Genomic DNA, 20479 nt, shown 5'->3' with positions numbered 1-20479 from the left:
GCAGCGACACGTGTCACGTGCCATGTTCGGCTCCTACCCCTACTGTGTGAGTGTGTGAGGGAAACACAATGGGGCTGTGCCATTTGTGAAGGCAAGGTAATCAAACATTATTAGCTGGAAGTACTGAAGCGACTCCTCTCCCATCCGCCACCCCTCGCAATACAGGGATGAATGTTTCTGGAGAGAAGTGTGGCAGGGCATCCTTGTTCTTGCTCTTGTCCCTCTGCATGGGGGCCTCATTACCTAGTCAAGGACATGATGTGGGCCAACCGCACGAAAGCACCCCCTTTGTGGCACTCAGAGGGTGCAGGGCATTGTCAAGAGCTGCTGAGATGAGCAGACGAGTGTCCGGCCAGGTTAAACAAGCAAATAGCGGGCCAAGAGTCCACACAAGTGGCAGCAGTGCGTGGTACAAGAGTAGATAACATAACATTGGTAATGGCAACAGTTTGGGATTTTGTATAGGCATGGGAAAGGCATTTGCCAAGCACTGCCATAGTGGTGTTAACTGGACATTGATAGTAGCAGCTGGAAAAAGGTACAAGTACCTGGGCATATAATAGCAGTGGCTGGCAAATGCCCTAATACTTATTCACAAGCCAAACCTGGTGGTCTTTCCAGTGCTCGCTTTTTGCTGAACATCAGTGAGGTGCTTAGTGCTCATAAAGCTAGTGGCTGAAGGCAGACTTGGTTAAGACATGCTTATTACACCAAAAGTCCGTTTACAGCGCCACTTAAGTCATGCTTTGAAATAACACTGGCAGGCACTTCGAGCACAACGTTTGATGGTGAGGTTTGGTAAAGCCATCTCAAAGAGAACCCGGGAGGACATGTTTTGGGCAGTGAGGAGCTGCAAGTCAGTTGGAATGGTCATAGGGATTAACATGGCCATGGGAACTCAGTAAATGGGTAAATAACTAAACAACACGTTTTATGTCCCTCCTCGTGTGCCATTTTATCCCTAGCTGTATTCTAATGCAATAGTGTCTGCTTATAGGCAACAACTAATAGCTCAAACTAAAAGCGTGCATTGACGGTAGACACGGGATGTATTGCGAGCTGTTCCTGAACGTGATAAATTGGGTCAGAAATAGGAATCCCAGACTTGGTGGCTAAGGTTCACCCCGGCTGTCTGCCAGGCTGAGAGCGTGCAGCGCTGCTACGCTCTGTGGTGCTGTTGGGAGATGATTTCAAGTGGAGCCAGGGTCAAGGCCAACTGGTTAAATGCCATGAAAGTAAGCATGGGATGGACGCTCTGGGGGAGCTGGGGTCCTGCATCTTTCTGTTGGTTTTGTGGATCCTGTGCGTGGGGTACCACTTGAGTGTAAGACCAGTGCGAAGCACGTACCTGTTCTTAATCCTTAGCCCTTTTCTTGATTCCTCTGGGGCCAGCATGTCGCAGTCAGGAGCCCGTCCTTGCTGGCCCAACGGTGATCAGCGGTGGGGGCTTAGATGAACATGGCCCGTCCTGTGTAAAACAACCCCATGGCACCATTTAAGCAACTGGTTATGGGCGGAGTGATGTGGGGGCTCAGGAATGGCTAAAGGGATTTATCCCCCCCACATTCCTTAGAGGAGGGGTAAATGATAATGTATCCCCCACCAGCCCCTTATCTGGGTGTCAGAGCTGAAGACCGCCAGTCCCGCTGCACTACAGCAAATGCTAAAGTAAAATCTGTATTTAAAAAAATTGTATTTTTTTTTGCAATGGTGAAAATGATTGAGAGAAAAAACAGAACTGATGGTAGTGGCACCGAAAACAAAATACGGAAACTGAGTATGGAATATAAGTATTTTAAGGTGGCAGGTTGTAGTATTAAAACACACACACAAACAAGAGACGCTTGCTGTATATCTGGGTCAGAATTAGAATATTAAAGCCCAGGTCAGCAGCCTAGCCTCTTTCACGGTGTACTATATTAAATTGCTCGCACAGATTCGCCACTACGTATCACGTGTAAATTGTGAGGCCTTAGGCAGGGCTATTGCAGATTATAAATAGATCACTGATGCAGCAGGCTTTTTGTGGGCATAGTGAAATTTGAATGTGCATGATTACAAACCATACAAAATAATGTCATGGTGATTTCTGGCCTAAAAACGCGAGATCACGTCTCTGATGCAAGGCATAGCCTGCACTGGTTACCCATTATACTTGAGGGTACGGCTGATCAACAAATCATGTGCAAGATCCCTGAGGTCTGATCATCCCAATCATACCAATGACCTGGTAATACCAGCTCATAAGCTGACACAGGCCATGAAAGGAGCTTTCTATCTTGCTGCTCCAAAGGCATGGAACGCCCTACCCCAGACATCCATCAGAACTCTGGTATCCACTGAGCAACTGCGAAAGAAAGGCTCTTGTTTAGATAATATTTGCTTAGCTGACTTTGCTATATGGATCCCCTCTGCTCCGACACTGCAATCAATGTGTCGCATTTGTGTGTCCTCCTTTGTGATGCCTGTATGTTCTATGGTATAAGTCTGCGCCCTTAAGCCTCCTGGTCTCCTGGTGCGCAATATAAATTGCTTAAAGTGAAGTAAAGAACAAATGAAGAGTTGGATTAATAAAACAGAGGCTGCACTAGTCTGTCACATATCATTGATCAGACAGTCACACGCTATAGACCAGAGGCACATCATCCATTGGGCCACTGGGGCATTATGGTGGAATGTTAGCACTTGCATCTAGTTTCAGATGTGAAGGGGGGAGGTATGGCTCCTTTTAACATTGAAGCTTCAGCAGAAGAGGCTCACTAGAATGTGTAATGAAATTAAATGCCCTAAGCCTCACATTTGGTCAAGAATGCCCACAGATAGAAAGTGACTAACTAACAAAATAAAGCTACTTTTTAAACATGTGTTTATGAATGTCCATGAGGTCTACTGGTTTAAGATGAAAAGAAAATCTTGCATTCTAGGACTTATAGTCCCTCTATTTAAGCTATGTTTGCTAGCCTTTGCATTTTATAAGAGGGAGATATCATGGCTCAGTGGTTTGAGCACTTGCGGCAGAGATCAGCTTGTAACACACAGGCTAGTTTTTGGTGTGTTCTGCAGTATGCCTCACCTAGAGTGGGGGAGTACGTTCAAATCCCAGCCGACACTTTGGGGGGTTTCTTCCTTCTAGGGTCGATAAAATCAGTACCAGTTACGTATTAATTGCACCTATTAACCAAGTAAAAAGACTAATGTAAAGTGATCTTGTATAGTTTAGAGTATGTCAGCCACTTGGATCTACTGGACAGCTAACCCCATGATCGTTTGCCATTTCCTATCTGCCCCGGTAGGAATTCATCCTCTCACAGATGTCCTGCTGCGGAAACCTTATCTATCATATCTTTTTATGTTATGTTGGTTGCTTGTATAGCACTTTACTTTGCTGTCAGCCAGTTTCCAAGTGCTGAAGCTGAAGAGTAGACTGCAAGAGGTGTATGGGATGGAGAATTGGCATTTTCTTCAGCTTTGTTTAAACCATGAAAGGCAGTCCAATAAAAAAAGTGGTATTAGCTATTTGCCATAGCTTGTGCCTAAGGACCGGAATAGAGCTGCATCTAGAGCCAACCTTTCAAGTCATTTTCTTAAGTTTCAGTTATACACAATAGGGGCAGCATGCCTGGACACAAGTAGAGTGCTTTGGGGACACATTCACCTACGAGGATATGTGTCTGCTTTTCTCTGCTGTCAGGAACTCATGGTGGCAACAGTAAAGACAGGCACAAGTAATCACAGTTCAAGGGTGTTTATTAAACTGTATGCACGTTGGAAAAAACCCTTATCTAAACCTAAATCTAAGATGGGAGCAAACTTCGACCATCAAATGAAAAAGAAAGGCAGTCCTAGTGGTGTTGTGTCAAATAAAAGGGCCTATACTAAACAAAACTATTGCCAATCCTTAAAACTAATACAAAGAGAGTGTGGGATAATATTCAGGAGCAAGAAAGATGTGTTCTGAAATAATATGTCAGGAGGCGGTAGCCTGGGTTTCCCTTCCCAACATTTGAAGCACGGGTATGGTGGGATCTTGGAGCACAGAACACTCTGGAGCTCTCCCAGCGTGAGATGACAGTACTGTTTCAGCTATCAGGTCCCTTGATGGCCAAGTCTCGTTTCCTTTGAAAATCTCTTGCCTTCGACGACCCGATGTATCCAAAATAACAAAACAAAAAGTTCCTTTAACAAATGAAAGTGTGTTTCCTTGTGCCACTTAGGGAGAGGATTCTTCACCCCTGGATCCCCCTCTTCCGGGCACTGACCCCTCCTTACTTTCAGCCTCTCTCCGCCGGGGTCACTATGGCTTTCCCAGCATTCACAAATCTCAAATGTCTTTTTAAACAGTTTTCAATTAACTTCCCTCTACCGGGTTCACGTTTGTCAACACACTGTTTTTCCTAGGACTTTAAACTTTGGCCCTCTTGACTGACATCCCTCCGCCGGGTTCACTCTTGCTGTTTCAAACTTCCTTTTTGCTTTCTATCATTGCGGGATTCCCTTCCATTGCTTTCTCAACAATTTGTAGGTCAAAGACTTTCGACTGTACATGGATTTTGCTAGACCTTCTGTATGACCACTTTGATCTGCCTTGGCAGCTCTCCTATGGCCTTCTGGTTTCTGTAGTTTCACTCAACATGGGAACAACCAGAGTCTCTCCACTTAGCATCCACCTGGTGCCAGGTCCCTCTGCAGATGGTCTCCCCCTAATACTTTATAGTTCGTTGAACTCTTCTCTATATGCCACTTTTGCGAGTTTCATTTAACACAGTTCGGATTTTATCGGCTTTCCCCTTCGACTCACTGGATGTGATGAACCACTTGGCTTTCCTTGAATCCTGTGTCAAGGCCGGTACTAGGGTAGCAGGAGTTTCCCTTGCTCCTGCTTATCAGTGCAGACACGCTTCTTGTACCGTCAGCATCTGCTGCAACACACTTGGGCTATTGTCCTCGGTCTTACAATTCCTTCTGCAGAGATTTCACAGGTGTGCATCGAAAGGGCAAGGTTGTGTCTCTACTTGTGAACCTCTCGATATTCACCGCCTTTCTCCTCCTCTTGAACTGCCGGGCCTGGATAGCTGTCTCGTCGTGCCATCTGCCTTGCTCGTACTGTGCTCTTGTGCTCCACCCTTTATCACTGTGGGGAAGGGAAAGGGCCGTCAGGTGTGTGTGATTCTGGTCAATTGCTTGACTTCGCCGGACCCTTGTATTGGGACATGTCAGGTAAATGGTTCTGGTGTTAGTCTGTTGTCTTTCATGTTGTGCGAAGGTGTTAGTGTCGGAAGATGGGGGGCAGTGTTTTTGAATGTCCTACGTGAGAGGATTGGGAAAAGGTGTTGAAAGAAGGGGGATACCGCGTCTCACCCGTCGGTGTCCCACTCTTACTCCCTGAGGGCCCGCCATCCAGGTGATCCTCCCTCACTGGTCCACCCACAGGAACTGGATCCAATAGCGATGGCCTTGTACTGGCCACCTGGATGACAGATCTGCGGGGACTAGGTACTGAGGCACCATCAGGTTTCTCACACTCCCCATAGCCCTTCTCACCTTATATTCACCAAAATAGCACTTTCTACCCATGACAATGCATATCCAAGCAGAGCATGGGCCATCCGGACAGTCACCCGGGGTGCCACAGCAGCCCCCCTGACATGCCAGCTTGGAGTCGTCTTACAAGGGCTCCCCCTTGGTGGCATGGTGAAGGATTCTAATGGAAAGCACCCATCTCCCAGTGGAGGTAACTGGCCTGTGTTTTTTGGCAGGAATACCACCCATTTTCGGCGATATTTCTACTTTTAATATGGCAGAAATACCGACTTTGATTTGGCCGGTAATTCTGCCAGCGGAATTAGTGCAAGGGTTGCTTTGCCCTGTGTTGGCGGTAATTCCGCCAGCGTTTAGTCCATTGGGACTAATTCCTGCCGTCCGAATTACTGTGACTCATAATTCGCTGTTCCGGTAAAAGTGATACTTTTACTGTATAGCGCCCAACTCATAATGAGCTCTATTGTTATGAATAGAAACAAGTTTAACATTCAAAATTCCAAAAATACATACTGCTTTGCTAGTTTGGTGCAGATGTCATCGATACATAATGAAATTAGTATTGTACCTGCGCGCAGCCAGCTAAGGACATCTCCCCACTTTGCTACATTTCTGTGTAACTGAACTCATAATTAGTTAAATGCTTTCAGCAGACTCCTTTTCCCAATTCTCTATGGGCCTCTAACAGCCGAATTTACCAAACGTATTTTTCTGGAAGCGACTTCCCCTCCAAATGTATTATTTATTCCTTATTGTTTTCACTTACAGGAAAGCTTGGCCTGGAAGAATATGCAGTTGTTTATCCACCAAATGGTAAGTATCATGCAGTACCATGACCCCCTCTGGTGGTACTCATTAGAATTGCATGCTTATGTATCTCCATAGAATCTAATAGTTTCCCAATCTATTTTAGAAATTGAATGAAGATACAGATCATCAAGCCAGTCTACACCACTAATAGCTGTTGTTAGCTTGTTAAAGTCCTTGTTAGCCTTGTTTATTTTGTGCCGCCAGCGTTGCATAGCATTGTAAAATATTGGTTTATCCAGCACTTAACTATGCCACTCAAAAAATGACAGGAACAGTTGACGTGAGGAGTACTTGTACAAGTTCAGAAGGTTATCGATAATTTTCAAGAGAGCATTTGGAATATGTATTCTGATATTCTGTCATTAACAGAGAGAAATATGTTCTGATAAGGCAATACGTATCTCCTCGGAACAAAGAGAGAGTGAAAGAAGATTGTTAGTCACACAAAACGGAAAGATGTGACAATTATTTTTTTCTCTTTTAAGTTACAGGTGCGCCGGAGTTTATTATTCTGTATGATGTCCTTTATTTTGGTCGGTCCTTCAACCTGGTCAACATAAATCTTCCCTTTGTGCATCACATACAGTAGGTCCATTCCATAATGTAAATCACACATTTCTATTTATTGAACAACGTGATATGATAGTGGCGGGCATATTCCCATGGCCGCGTGCTATACAAATGCAACAGTGCATCATTAGGTACTCGATAATGCTTGTGATTAAGAGGAATAATCATGAGGAAAATAATTGGGGACAGAAAGACGTACTCATCAACGGAAATGGTAGTTGCATAATTCAATAGACCATACGCTAAGCCATAAGCCAAAAGGATAGCTCAAGTACAACGTGCACCCCTTGAGAAGAGGACGATGCCGTGCGTCATGGGTTTGATAACCCGACTGAGCCAATTCAGACATTCTCCCACACCCCCTTGCTAAATTGAGTACCAAACTGGTGTCGATAACGACGATAAATATGTTTCTAATGGATTCCTTTCTTCCACGAATGCCTCATCTTTGATATCTCCCAGCGCAGCTGCTCTTCGGAAACCTTTCTGCCTCCAGGGCATGCAATGTGGCTCCACGTCAGCTCCGTCCGACGCCTATACACTGCCCTGCACCAGGTATGACAACGAGGCCAGTATGTGATGAGGTGCTGCACCCTGTCTCCAAAGTTCCTTTTTTCTGTGCACTCTACTTGCTTAAGGAACACCACTATGTTCAAGTTCTTTGCTTCTTGTTTTCAACATCAAGAATGCCTCGAAGTCCTTGTCGACTGTGGATGTAAAATGTCCGCCTCAGATCTTCACATAATCTGCCTTTGTCTTGGAGATGAGCATGGCATGCAGGATTGCGGGTCCTGCCAGTCAGAATACCCCAAGGCACTTCGTGAACTGTAGCCAAAATTGTTTGCCTCTCTCCACAAGGAGAAGGGTGACAAACAGACTCAAGGTCACTCGGCGAGAAATGGCGTTCTGTAGAACGGACCCCAGTCTGCAAGGACAAGAAGAAAAAGAGGCACCACAAGAGGTCTTGTTCCCTTAGCGGGTCTTATAAACACCATTCTTCTTCCCCATTGAGGAGGATCATGTAACTTTGCCCAGCCAGTCTTCCACCCCAGAGGAATGGGAGGCTTTTCGGCTTACGATGCTTGACATTTTTGCTAATTCCACAGCGTGGGCGGTTTCGGCCCCATCCCTGTTGGTCCCATTGAAGTCCATTGCCCTCCACGAGCTGGTAGAGACTCCATAAACCTTGCGACTGTACGTCATTGTCCTCGTCCATGACAAAAAGTGGCCTTGTCCATGGCAAAACATCTAGAGGGCACACTGCTCTGTCTGCTGATGTCAGTCTTTCGCCCCTAACCCTTTCTTCATATGCGCTGGGTTTGCTCAGGTGTATGCCCCACTCCGGAGGTGTGCATTTGTGTCTTACATGGAAGGCATTTATGATGAAGGGTATTCCATTCATTTTGTTTTGGAACCTATAAACCCCAGGGAAGTTAAGACTTCCCAGAGGAATTATGTGGGAACTATGACGAATCTGAGGATGCCGTCCCTTCTCCCTGCAATGCGAGGCGAGCAACTTTTAGATAATTGTTCAAAATATGCCATTTTAATAAATGATAAATGTCATCAAATGCCTCACTATCTCTACTCTGACGAGGATTTCCCTGACTTTCAAAACTAAAGGGAAATACTGTAATACACAATGTCTGGCCCTAAGATTTAAACGTGAAATACACAAAGAAAATATATGGCAATCCAAATAACATCAACAATGATATTCACAGTCTCTTTCGATAACCTCTGAATAACCTGGGTGTGCTCCCCTTTCCCAGGATTTAAGGTAAGCTCTGTTTCAATATTCAACAAAAAAGAAACAAGGAAATCCATGTGTGTGTGATACAGTCTGAGTTCAGTTCTTGATGTCTTCAATGTCAGAGTAAGGTTTTGTTAACCAAAGTTCCAATAACAGAAAACCTACTCCTCTTAGTGATAAGACTTTCCACTTATCAAAAATAGCATCAATGTCATTTCTAGCCAGGATGCTTTGTCACAACTTCCAGTTGTCCAAGGAGAATTGCCACAGTTCAAAGGTAAGACAGCTTCTATAAACGTTAGTGAAACACAGGTCTTGTGTAACAGTTAATATGTCTCTCTTTACAAGATTATGGGTCACAGTAGGTATCTTTGTCAGGATGATTTCACAGCACGTCTACTTCCACTTCAATAGCTTCAACTTATACAAGAGTTTACCATGAGGGCCTGCTCCTTTGCCTCATAGTGTTCCACCTTCATTTGTGCTACTGAAGTTTCACCTCTGCTGACAACTAAATACACCACCACAGCTTCAGTACTTTGTGACTTGTTATGAAAAGATCCACCCTTGGGTGTTTCAACACCTTGAAGTCAGCAAGGCACTCTTCCTCAAAACAGAGGGGCAGCCTCTTTGCTTTTCTTGTCTGCAACAATGCGCCACCATGACTTCAATATTTTGTACTTTGAAATAGTTTTCAAAATAGAGCAAGATTTACTTTTGGATACTTCAAAACTTTTAAGTAGACTAGGCTGTATATCTTTGAACCTTCCTTTTCAGAATGGCAGCCTATTTGTCTTTCATGTCTGTCTGCAACCACCAATAACCTAGAATTGCCTTTGGAACACACTTCTCTCTTCCTTCATCAGTCTTTGGCAATGTAGGTTGTATAAACTTCAAAGAATATTTATAAGCACCAAGTTACCATTCCCCAACCTTGCCTTTTTCCCTCTGCCTACTGTTAGCCAGAATAATTACCCAGTAGCTTTGGTGCCACTCTCTTGGCTTCAGGTAATGCTTGCACACTTGTATCTTAGGCAATGCTAATGTTCTATTGGGCTCACAGTACTGTGTAAACTGTTTTATGGCTTTGGGAAAGACTGCTTTCAGTCTTGATTGGGGAATACCTGGTTCACTCTTGGCTTGGGCAATGCTTGCTCTCTCCAACTGCAAATACAATGGGCCTCATTACAAGTTTGGCGGTAGCCTTGCCGGTACATCGGACAGCCTGCCGCCAAACTTGTGAAACTTTCAGGCACCCGTGAATGGGCAATTACCAGGTCATTATGGCCCTGCCGGACCCAGTAATTGCCCATTTGCAGGCGCCGTAATAAATAAAATGCTCCCATTCCCATTTGAGCCCTATACTGCTCAATGGGAATGAGGAGGTTGAATGCACCGGCACCACTCAATTAAGAAGCCCCTCTCGCTTCTGAGACCCACGGCTTCACAACAGCTCCTCGTCGCGGTCCCCGACACACTTCTTGCTGCTCAATCTCTGCAATCAGGCTCACTTGGGGAAAGGCAGTCTTCCTGCACGCCTTCGGCTACGCAGTCTCTGCACACCAGAGTTTGGGCAACAGGACCCTCACAGGATTAGCAGGTGAAATCTTCTGCATCAGAGTCCCAGCGTCCCTTTGTTTCTCCCTCTTCTGCCTCGATTGCCAACACTGTCCCTTCTGCCTCTGCTACTACTGCATACACTCCAGCCACAGTTCCAGCTCTGCAGGTGTGGGCTATCAGGCTTAATTACCTGATTACTACTACAGCATGACTCTTCAGCCATCTTCCACGCCCCAGTACTTATGGGATTGTGGCACTTGTAGTCCTCAACAACAAATGTAGTTCTTTTCAGTAACTTCTTGGGTTTTTTTCAAATTCTGTTTGTTTTCAACAAACAACCAGGCCAGGCGGATTGCGGAAATTCAGACTCTTTCCAGCAAATCCCCCTACTTATTGTTGTGACCTACTAGGGTGGTGCTCTGCAGTCACCCCGCCTTCTTGCCAAAGGTTCTGTCTGAGTTCCTCCTCAACAAAGCTTTAGTACTTCCAGTCTTCTTCACGAATCCTGTTTCGGCTGCTGAACTGTCACTGCATACGCTGGACGCTGCTCATGCCTTGAAGTTCTATGTGGCGCGCTCAAAAGATTTCCAGACATTTTCTCAGCTCTTTGTGAACTTTGATCCTGTGAATCAGGGGAAGCCCAATTCAAGGCCTCCCTATCCAGGTGGCTCTCCGGCTGCATCATGCACTGTCACCGTCTGGCCGACAGACTCCTTCCAGGCCGGCCAAGAGCCCACTCCACCATAGCCATCGCTGACAATGTTTCTCTCTGGGGTTCCCCTGCTGGACATTTGCAGGGCTGCTACATGGAGGTCGACGCACACCTTCATGAGATTCTACTATGTTGACAGGGATTCGAGGGAGGAGTCCTGGTTCGGCCAAACAGTGCTGCGCAACCTGTTTGCTTGAGGTGAGTCAGTTCCAGGGGTAAGTGTGTATATGTTACTGCTGCATAATCGTATTCATGAGCATGTGAATCCATGCCAGAACCCGTGCTGGAGAAGGAACAAGGTACTTACCTGTAATCAGTGCTCCAGATAAGATTTTGGGGTGGGAGTATTTTACGCATGATTTTAGAAATTAGGAAGTAAATGCAATGTGAAGATTTTGTTTTCTCCTCTTCAAGAGAGTAAAACGTATCCAACATATACACCCAATGCTTACGTAAAATCAGACCCGTAGACAAAAAGAGTTGTAGCTCAAAGTTGTCTGGCTTCCCTTTAACCATTTTATTACACTTGCGGAAAATATTCTGCCATAAAATAACTTGTAAGTACAAGTGCACACATCCAGGGGTGCACCTAGGCTACAATGTAGACAGGGCTAACCCTTCAAATGTTGGGAGAAGCTCAAACATCAGAGATGGTGGAGGGGTGGCCAACTTACTTGTGGAGGGGCATTTAACTTCATTACTTGTAATGAGACTATTATAGTGGAGCTTCAATGTTACAATCAGTTAACTCTCTCCTTTAATTCTGAAACACCCACTCTTTGCAGATTCTGAAGGTCCTAGAAAGTGTCAAAATGGCAGATGGCGTGCAATGAAAGACTCAATATCATAGCATAACAGGACATTGCAGAGTGTGGGGCAATACTCTGGACGGCCCAAACCACTTCAAAGGCTGGGAGCAACAGGGGAGAAAATGTAATGTTGGCTCTACCACAGTCTGCTATACTGGAATTTCTGGTGCACTGACTGGCTGGTGAGACTGTCTGCCTGTCAAATCCAGTGTTACGGGATTGGAGGAGGGCCTGTGCAGCAATAATGCATTTCCATGCAGCAGTATTGGAGCTACTAGCAGAGGAGCACCAGCGTACATCAATGTGGCCCTACACTTATTAAAACTGTCCTATTGTAAGGGTGTACACATAATCATTCACAAGCACTCCAATTTTTGCAGTTGAAGTTAGGGTGAGATTACAATATTTGCCCAGCATCACACACTTACGCTAAACAGGGATTTTAACCCACTCTTTCAATTTGGGCATGGCCACTTTCTTCCATGCTTACAAATATTTACGTTTTGGGTGTCAAGACCTATAAAAATACTGTCCTATAGCGTTTACTTGCAAAATACCCAAATTGCATAGTAAAGCATCATGACAACATGTAAATCCTTATAGCAGCATGTTGGTGCAAAATAATATCACTGTATGGTACCTTTATTTTCCACTTCCTGAATGGAAAACGATAAGATGCAAAAGAAAATTATCGTGATTTAGCCAATTTATTTTTCAGCGCTTTAAAAACACACAAAAAAATAAGTTGTGCGCATGACACATGGTAACGGGGGGCATGGGGCACAGAGACAGTCATGGGGTGGGGGGAAGAAGGAGGGCATGACACTGTAACGGGGGGCAAGGGGGCACAGAGGCAGTCTCGGGCGGGGAGAGGGAGGGGAGGCATGACATGGTAACAGGGGCATGGGGGCAACAGAGACAGTCACGGGGGATGGAGGTGAGGCATGACACAACGGTAACAGGAGGCAAGGGGGCACAGAGACAGTCACGGGGCGGGGGAGGGAGGGGAGGCATGACATGGTAATGAGGGGTATGGGGGAAAAAGACAGTCACGGGGGTGGAGGGAAGGGAGGCTTGACACGGTAACGGGAGGCATGGGGCACAGAGACAGTCACGGGGGAGGGAGGGGAGGCATGACATAAAGGTAATGGGGGAATGGGGCACAGAGATAGTCACGAGGGGCAGGAGATGGAGGGGAGGTATGACACAGTAATGGGGGCATGGGGGCAACAGACAGTCACGGGGGTGGGGGGAGGGAGGGGAGTCATGCCACAGTAACAGGGGCATGGGGGCAACAGACAGTCACGGGGCAGGGGGAGGGAGGGGAGGCATGACATGGGGGTATGGGGGCACAGAGACAGTCACAGGGAGGGAGGGGAGGCATGACACAATGGTAACGGGTGGCATGGGGGCAACATAGACAGTCACGGGGGAGAGAGAGGAGGCATGACACAGTAACGGGGGCTTGGGGACAACAGAGACAGTCACGGGGGAGGGGAGGCATGACACGGTAACGGGGGCATGGGGTCAACCGAGGCAGTCACGGGGGAGGGAGGGGAGGCATGACACGGGAACAGGTGCATGGGGGCAACAGAGACATTCACAGAGGCGGGGGCGGGCTATGCTGCTGATGACACAGGAACATGTTTCCCAGATTCACAGCCCCCCTGTGACACACAGGCTGCGTCAACAACACTGTGTTGTGGAGTTCATCGGGGACACAGCCTGTGTCTCAAGGGGGACTGTGAATCTGGGAAATGGGCAGTTGCTTGATCATCCAACCCGAGCAGATAGATTTGCTTTGGTTGAAACAAAATACTTTCAACTCGTTTAAATTGTGTTTTATTTTCTCTCTGACAGCCCAGACCATACGAGATTAGATCAGATAGCGGTCCGGGCTGTCAGAGAGAAAATAAAAATGCGATTGAAAAGCACCAGCAGCAGAAGGGTGGGATGCTTACCTGGCTGGTGTCTCTGGTGTCACCGCGTTTGTGGCCTCCTCTCTCAGCTCACTCGGCTAATGGAAAAAATGCAGCAGAAGGACATGTGCGTTTCTGGAAAGGTCTTCCAGGGCCGAGGGGGTGGGTTGAGCCCTGGATTAGGATACATGTCTCAGAGAGACTGGCAAGGGAAGGGTCTGCCTGCCTCAAGGCAGGAGGAGCTTGCTTGGTAAAGTGCCATCTAGTGGTGGAAAGTATGTTTTCTAATTAATAAACACAGCGTACATGGTACACAGTAGAAACAAAAATCATCCGTATTTCCTATAATTACATGCGTAAATAGGCACAATACGCACCTTATCTAGAGGGCTGCCTATAACTATTGTTCTCCACCATGGGTCTGGCATGGATTCACATGCAAACCCTCCCTATGTCCCCGGTGTGGCTCTTCTGGGTTCATACTGACACCTCACATTGGCGGCACTCAGGGAGATGACCGTCATTGGATGGGTGCTGTATGACCCGGTCTTCAGTGATTGGATATCAGGCGAAAGGCAGTATTCGAGCTTTTAAAGCAATACTGATTTTCTTTTCTTACCGAGGATTTCTGGCATGACGACTGGGAATATTCATGAGCATGTGAATCCTTGCCAGACACATGCTGAAGATGAACAGTTACAGGTAAGTAACTTGTTGCTTAACATTGACAACAGGCAAAGGGGTTTATGCAATGGGTATCCCTTACCCATATTATGGCCTTATTAAACACAAAATGGGAACATGAGGTGGAGCATGGGGGTATTTGAAGGTATCAGAGGTGTTTAGTAGTTGAAACCTGTTTTATATAAAAGCCTGTTAGGGCACTAAAACTCCTCTCTGGTGTACTGTGCCTTATTTGAGATCTGGAGCTCAGTATTGTGGCCCATTTCCTTAATTAAAATCCTTTTTATTTGCAGGTTGCTCAGCGCCTCACCAGAGCAGCTGGTCTGGGATGGTAGGGTCTAGTCCATCTCTGGCCAAGGGTAATGATTCTATTATTGGGCACCCCCGGGTCAGGGAAAAAACAGGGGCTACATTCATAACTAGTCTTTCCTGACGATAAAGTGAGAGTCAGCCCGTCCTTCATTCCCATGGTTGCGTCAGATTTTGACTTGTCACAGATGATCAATCGTCTGTTTTCTCCCCACCATCTCTTCCAGCTTAGATGTTTCATAATCTGGAACCCAAGAGGGCTCTCAACTACTTTATCTCTACAATAAGGATGATATGTTAGTGTCTGCGGGTCTCAAGACCCAGTCCACCAGAGGCTTGGCAGCAACCTCTGTGTTGTGGACATCTCTCTAGCGGCTACATGGGCATGCCTTCATACATTCATTAGGCCTTAGTGCCTGGTATCTTTATCATGTCTGGATATCTCTTTTGGTCGTACGGGGCTCCAGAGTTTCCTACAGTACGTGTTAGTAACTCTGTCTCCTCCCTACCTTGGGAGTGTTTCTAAGATTAATTATTAGGGCCCCATTTGAATTGGGCGGTATTCCAACAGTAAATCCGCCGGAATACTGCCCAATGGAATTACCGTTTCCGCCACTTGCTCTGGCGGAATTACTGCCAGTTTACAAGTAGCAGTGGCAGAGTTAATCCCAATTTCTATAGAGTCCATTGGGCTCTATGGGGCCTTTTTGCTAGAATTACCGTCAGTGCAATTACCGTTGCAGTAATTCCACCAATTTTGCTGAACTTCAGCGTAAAACGGGAGGATTTAGCTTCAGCATGTTGCTGGAGGTAAATCCTCTACTCCAGGGCCATACTCGTGGTATGGCGGTGCAGGAAAAGTGGCAGTAGTTCCGTTACCGCCAATTATTTCTCATACCGCCTTACTTGTAATGAGGCCCTATAGTTTATAATACACTTAATGCCGGAGACCAGTCTCTGAGCATAGTACCGGATTTCAACCTGTGTTGCTCTGTGTTGTCTTGCTTCCAAGGCAAACGGGTGCCACTGAGCTAGTCTCCCAGCCGATGAGAAATCTATGGTAGAAAATAACCATAGATAGCAGAGCAAATCACTTAACGTTGGCAATCTTCTTCTCGATGGATTTGACCTTTCTCCCACAGATTTCCCATTGCACTCCCAACCTACCCCTCATTATGGATAGCTCTTACACCTATTTCTGTTCTGTGGTTGCTTAGTGCATGAGTACTAGAGGAAAAAGTGGAACTGAGGTCATGGGGAGAATATGGCTCCATACATATATTCCACCCAAGACATCACATCCGGAGTCAGGTAGCGTTGTTACCGGAACAGCAAACTAATAATGAAGCCCAATGTTTAAACACTTGATTTCTCTTTGGAAGCAATTGTTGTCTGCGTGAATAATGATTCAGAGGTCACTCTAACTCTGAGAAACGTAATTAAGCACATGCGACCACTTCTTCAATTGCTTTTCGTAGTATTTGCTCTTCACACGAGTGAAAGAGAAAATACCTGATCACACGTGAATGCTACTTTTCAAGTTTCCCATTGTTAAAGACTTAACAAACAAGTTTGCATCACTTCTACTTTTATGCAAGTGATTATCAAGCTGGATTCTGTTCCTCTGTGGGAGGAAGGACAAACCCAGGGGTCTGCAACTTGAGGCTCTCCATGTTTTGGATTGCAACTCCCATTGTCTTTGCTGGCTAAGGCTAAGGAGCTGTCTAGTCCAAAACATCTGGAAAGCTAAAGTTTGCAGACCCCGGGTCAAATCTACCTAAAAAACCTTACTGAAAGTAAATCATTTGTTCTTTCCTTTGAGCATACAGATTTTTGATGGATGCCCTAACCTCGTTCTCCACAGACATTTGCTACTTCGATTCCTCTCCTATTATTAGCTGTTTCTCCAAAATGCTTTGTGTCATTCCGGTGGACCTAGTATTTAAAATAACTAACACTAGGACAGGTGGGGTGAGTTCTGGTGACCCTGGTAAGTGAAGTGAACACCTCAGTTTCTGTTTGTCTATGTGCCACTAAAGGCAGCTTTCGAGATATTTCTACAATCTCTGTCTAGTATATGAGGACATCATGGATGGGAAATGGATTCCCCATTAGAAACCTCAAACTCAGCAGTGTTACATTCCTCTCCTAGATACACCAGGGCTTTATTTAATTCACCTTGTCAGCTGCTATTGTAATGAAATGATGTGTTTGTACAATGGTGTTTTAAAAATTCTTGCCAGGCCATTGGCCACAGAACACATTACACTCATTTCTAGCAAGCATGCATGTGTGCACATTTCTTCTGAATATTTCCACGTAAGCATGCTCTATACATTTTTTATTTATTTCGCTATGTAGACAATTACGCATACACTTTGTAAGATTGTGTACAAATATACACGATTATATTGACGAAACCAATTTAAACCTTCAAAGAAGACGTTTTAACCTTTAAAGAATCCGAACAGCGGAGTAAATAAGCTGAAGTAAGCAGCATGAAGTGTTCTGAACATTTCAGAAACAGCATGTACCCATGAAGAATATATCATGGACATGAGCTATGAAAATTCAGAAATAGTTATTTAATAACCATTTTTAGAACTAGTAAACAACCCGCTTGCCTGAACAGTAGTTTACAAATGCCAAATACAAGAGAAATTTGACAAAATCTTGTTTCTTTGCCTTGGGCGACCGTTTCTGGTTATGTTGCCAGGGAAAAGTTCAAATAGAAAAACTGAAACTTTTAACAGTATTTTAGGAGATACTAATCCCTTTGATTCCAACAGGGTAACTATGGTCTAGGTTTAAAATGTTCTGATAATCAAACCATATTTACAATAGTAAAATAACTGTGGTGATTGTGGATGAAATTATTGCAATGGACAAAAGGAACAAAATGAACGAAATGAATAAAGTGAAGAGGAAGGAAAGATAAATACAGGAGACGGATGAGTGCACAGACAGATGGCATGGAATGTATGAGTGCATGGTATAAATGGAAAGTACAGAGTAGACGATTCGAGCACATGAGACGGGTGTAGTGCATGGGACAGATGGAGAGCATGGAACGGATCGAGTGCGTGCGACAAGTGACATGGGCTGAACCGATAATGCAGGATGAGTAAACGAAGTGAGTGGAGCGGATGAAGTCGGTGGAGTGGATGAAGCGCGTAGAGCGGATGAGTGCGTTGAGCGGACGAGTGTGTGGAGTGGATGAGTGTGTGGAGCGGATGAGTGCGTAGAGCGGTTGGGTGCGTAGAGTGGATAAGTGCGTAGAGCGGATGAGTGCGTAGAGTGGATGAGAGCGCACAATGAATGAGGGCATAGCGCGGAGCAGATAAGAGCGTGGTGCAGATGTAGGTTGTGGTGCGGATATAGGGTGTGAGTGGATAATAGAGTGGAGCGGATGTATGGTGTTGAGCAGATTTAGGGTGTTGAGCGGATGTAGGGCGAGATGGTGTTGAGCAGATGTAGGGTGCTGAGCAGATTTAGGGTGTTGAGCAGATGTAGGGTGCGGTGGTGTTAAGCCGATGTAGGGTGTTGAGCGGATGTAGGGTATGGTGCATGTATGGAACGGGTGTAGAGTGCGGAGCGGGTGTAGAGTGCGAAGTGGGTATAGAATGCGGAGCAAATGGGTGATGTATGTGGATGGAACGGGTGAAGTGGTTGGAAGGAACGGGTGAAGTGGTTGGAAGAAACGGGTGTATTAAGGGGAAGAAAGTGGGTGGTAGGAACGGAGGATAGATCTAGAAGAACGGGTGATGTATATGGACCAGACGGGTAAAGTATGAGGAAGGAACGGATGAGGACAAAATGGGTCAAATTTATTGAATAGAACGATTGAAGTATGTGGATGGAACGGGTGAAGTGGACGGATCAAGTGAAAAATGTGGTTTGAACGGAGGAAGTATGGGGTTGGAACGGGTATAGTATGTGAGTGGAACGGATGAACTGGGTGGAACGGATGAACTGGGTGGAGCGGATGAACAGGGTGGAATGGGTGAACAGGGTGGAACGGGTGAAATATGTGGATGGAAAGGGTGAAGTATGTAGATGGAAAAGGTGAAGTATCTGGATGGATCGCATGAAGTATGTGGATGGAACGGGAGAAGTATGTGGATGGAACGGGTGAAGTATGTGGAAGGAACGGGTGAAATATGTTAAAGGAATGGGTGAAATATGTGGAAGGAACGGGTGAAATATGTGGAAGGAATGGGTGAAGTATGTGGATGGAACGGGTGAAGTATGTGGATGGAACGGGTGAACGGGTGTAGAATGGGTGAAGTGGGTGGAACAGGTGAAATGGTAGAACGGATGAAGTAGGTGGATGAACGGGTGATGTGTTTGGAGCCAGTGAAGTGGGTGGAACCGCTGAAGTGGGTGGAACGTGTGAAATGGGTGGAACCAGTGAAGTGGATGGAACATGTGAAGATGACATATGTGGATGGATGATGCATGGAGAAAGGATAACGTGGGTAGAACGAATGAAAGGAGCAGTGCATAAAAAGGTTTAAGTGCATAAAATGGTTGGAGTGCGTAAAATGGCTTGGGGTACATGGAACGGATTGGAGTGCATGGAAAGGATTGGAGTGCATAAAATGGCGTGACCTACATGGAATGGTTTGGAGTGCATGGAACGTTTGAAAGAGCATTGAAAGAAACGGTTTTGAGTGCTTGAAACACGGTTTTGAGTGCTTGAAACGGTCGTAATGCATGGAATAGTCGGAGTACCTGGAACGGATGGAGTACATGGAACTATTGGAGTGGGCTCGATCTCAAGCACCTAAGGTATACCACCATATCACATCTCCACGCTTACTCTCTTCTTTACACCACCACTGAACTAGAACACAGTGATACTATGACACCATTCGGTATAGCTGTTCTCATACCATCATTTGCCTCATACTCCCCATCACTCTAACTAAACACTTCTGGTTACACATCCTCCAGCCTAGGCGTTCACCTCAGGCCTAACGCAGCCAGATTCGGTCTAAATAACAACCTGCCAGAACGAGCACATACTCTTGATCTCTCAACCACCACACCTACCGCTAAGAAGCAGCTATCACACGAATGCCACACTAGCTGCACACATATCCGGTGCTCGCACATATCTTTTGACTCTCTCTATTCTCTCTACTGACTTTCAGTTCCCGAGGGCGTTCAACCTACCAGCGCCTTGAGACCATACCAATGGTACATAAGGCGCTATATAAATGCAAAGTAACGTAACATAACATATTATCTAGAGCAAGCTGTTTGATAAGTGAGATACACCTGTTTTGCAAAACATGACTCAATGTTTCTACTCTGAATAACAAATCAATTATTCCATGAACAGTTGTGGTAGAATTATACAACTTGGCTAGAATGTATTATCATGTTTTATGATTTGGTTCCAAAATATTTTTGACGTTCGTAAAACTAGTTACTAATTGCCCTAAAAATGACCGGATTTACATCACAAAACATTCAAAGGTTGGCATAGTTAAAAATTAGATTGTCATGCAAACCACATAGAACCAGTTTAAAAATATAAAAGCGTGTGTGTGTGAAACATTGAAACTCAATACCACTTTGTCCCTCTTCTTCTTCACATTCCTTATCTTGTATGAATGAGTCTTGTCTGTAAAACAGGCACCCCACGCTCATCGTTTACTTGAACAAGCATTGTTAATGCCTCCCACTGCCTTTACCTGCCTGTTTCCCCTGTTTCATAGGCCAACCTGGAGGTTGCTCTGTATCCAACTCATTTATCTTTCTAATACATTTGTTCCTCCAACATATCCCTTATCTTAGATGTATTCCC

The 20479-nt window shown here is 45.5% G+C and overlaps 1 protein-coding gene across 1 annotated transcript in view; it reads left to right on the top strand.

Moving 5' to 3' along the window:
- TBC1D19 (TBC1 domain family member 19) overlaps window positions 1-20479 on the top strand; it is a 2127563-nt gene that overhangs the window by 1514178 nt on the left and 592906 nt on the right. Inside the window, exon 15 of the mRNA XM_069631846.1 lies at window positions 6307-6351. Coding sequence (XP_069487947.1) covers window positions 6307-6351 — 45 coding nt within the window. The remainder of the gene's footprint in view (window positions 1-6306; window positions 6352-20479) is intronic.

This window comes from Ambystoma mexicanum, chromosome 6q (genome assembly GCF_040938575.1).
Source record: "Ambystoma mexicanum isolate Mex_15411 chromosome 6q, UKY_AmexF1_1, whole genome shotgun sequence".
NCBI lineage: Eukaryota > Metazoa > Chordata > Amphibia > Caudata > Ambystomatidae > Ambystoma > Ambystoma mexicanum.
This window is presented reverse-complemented; position numbering and strand designations above follow the sequence as displayed.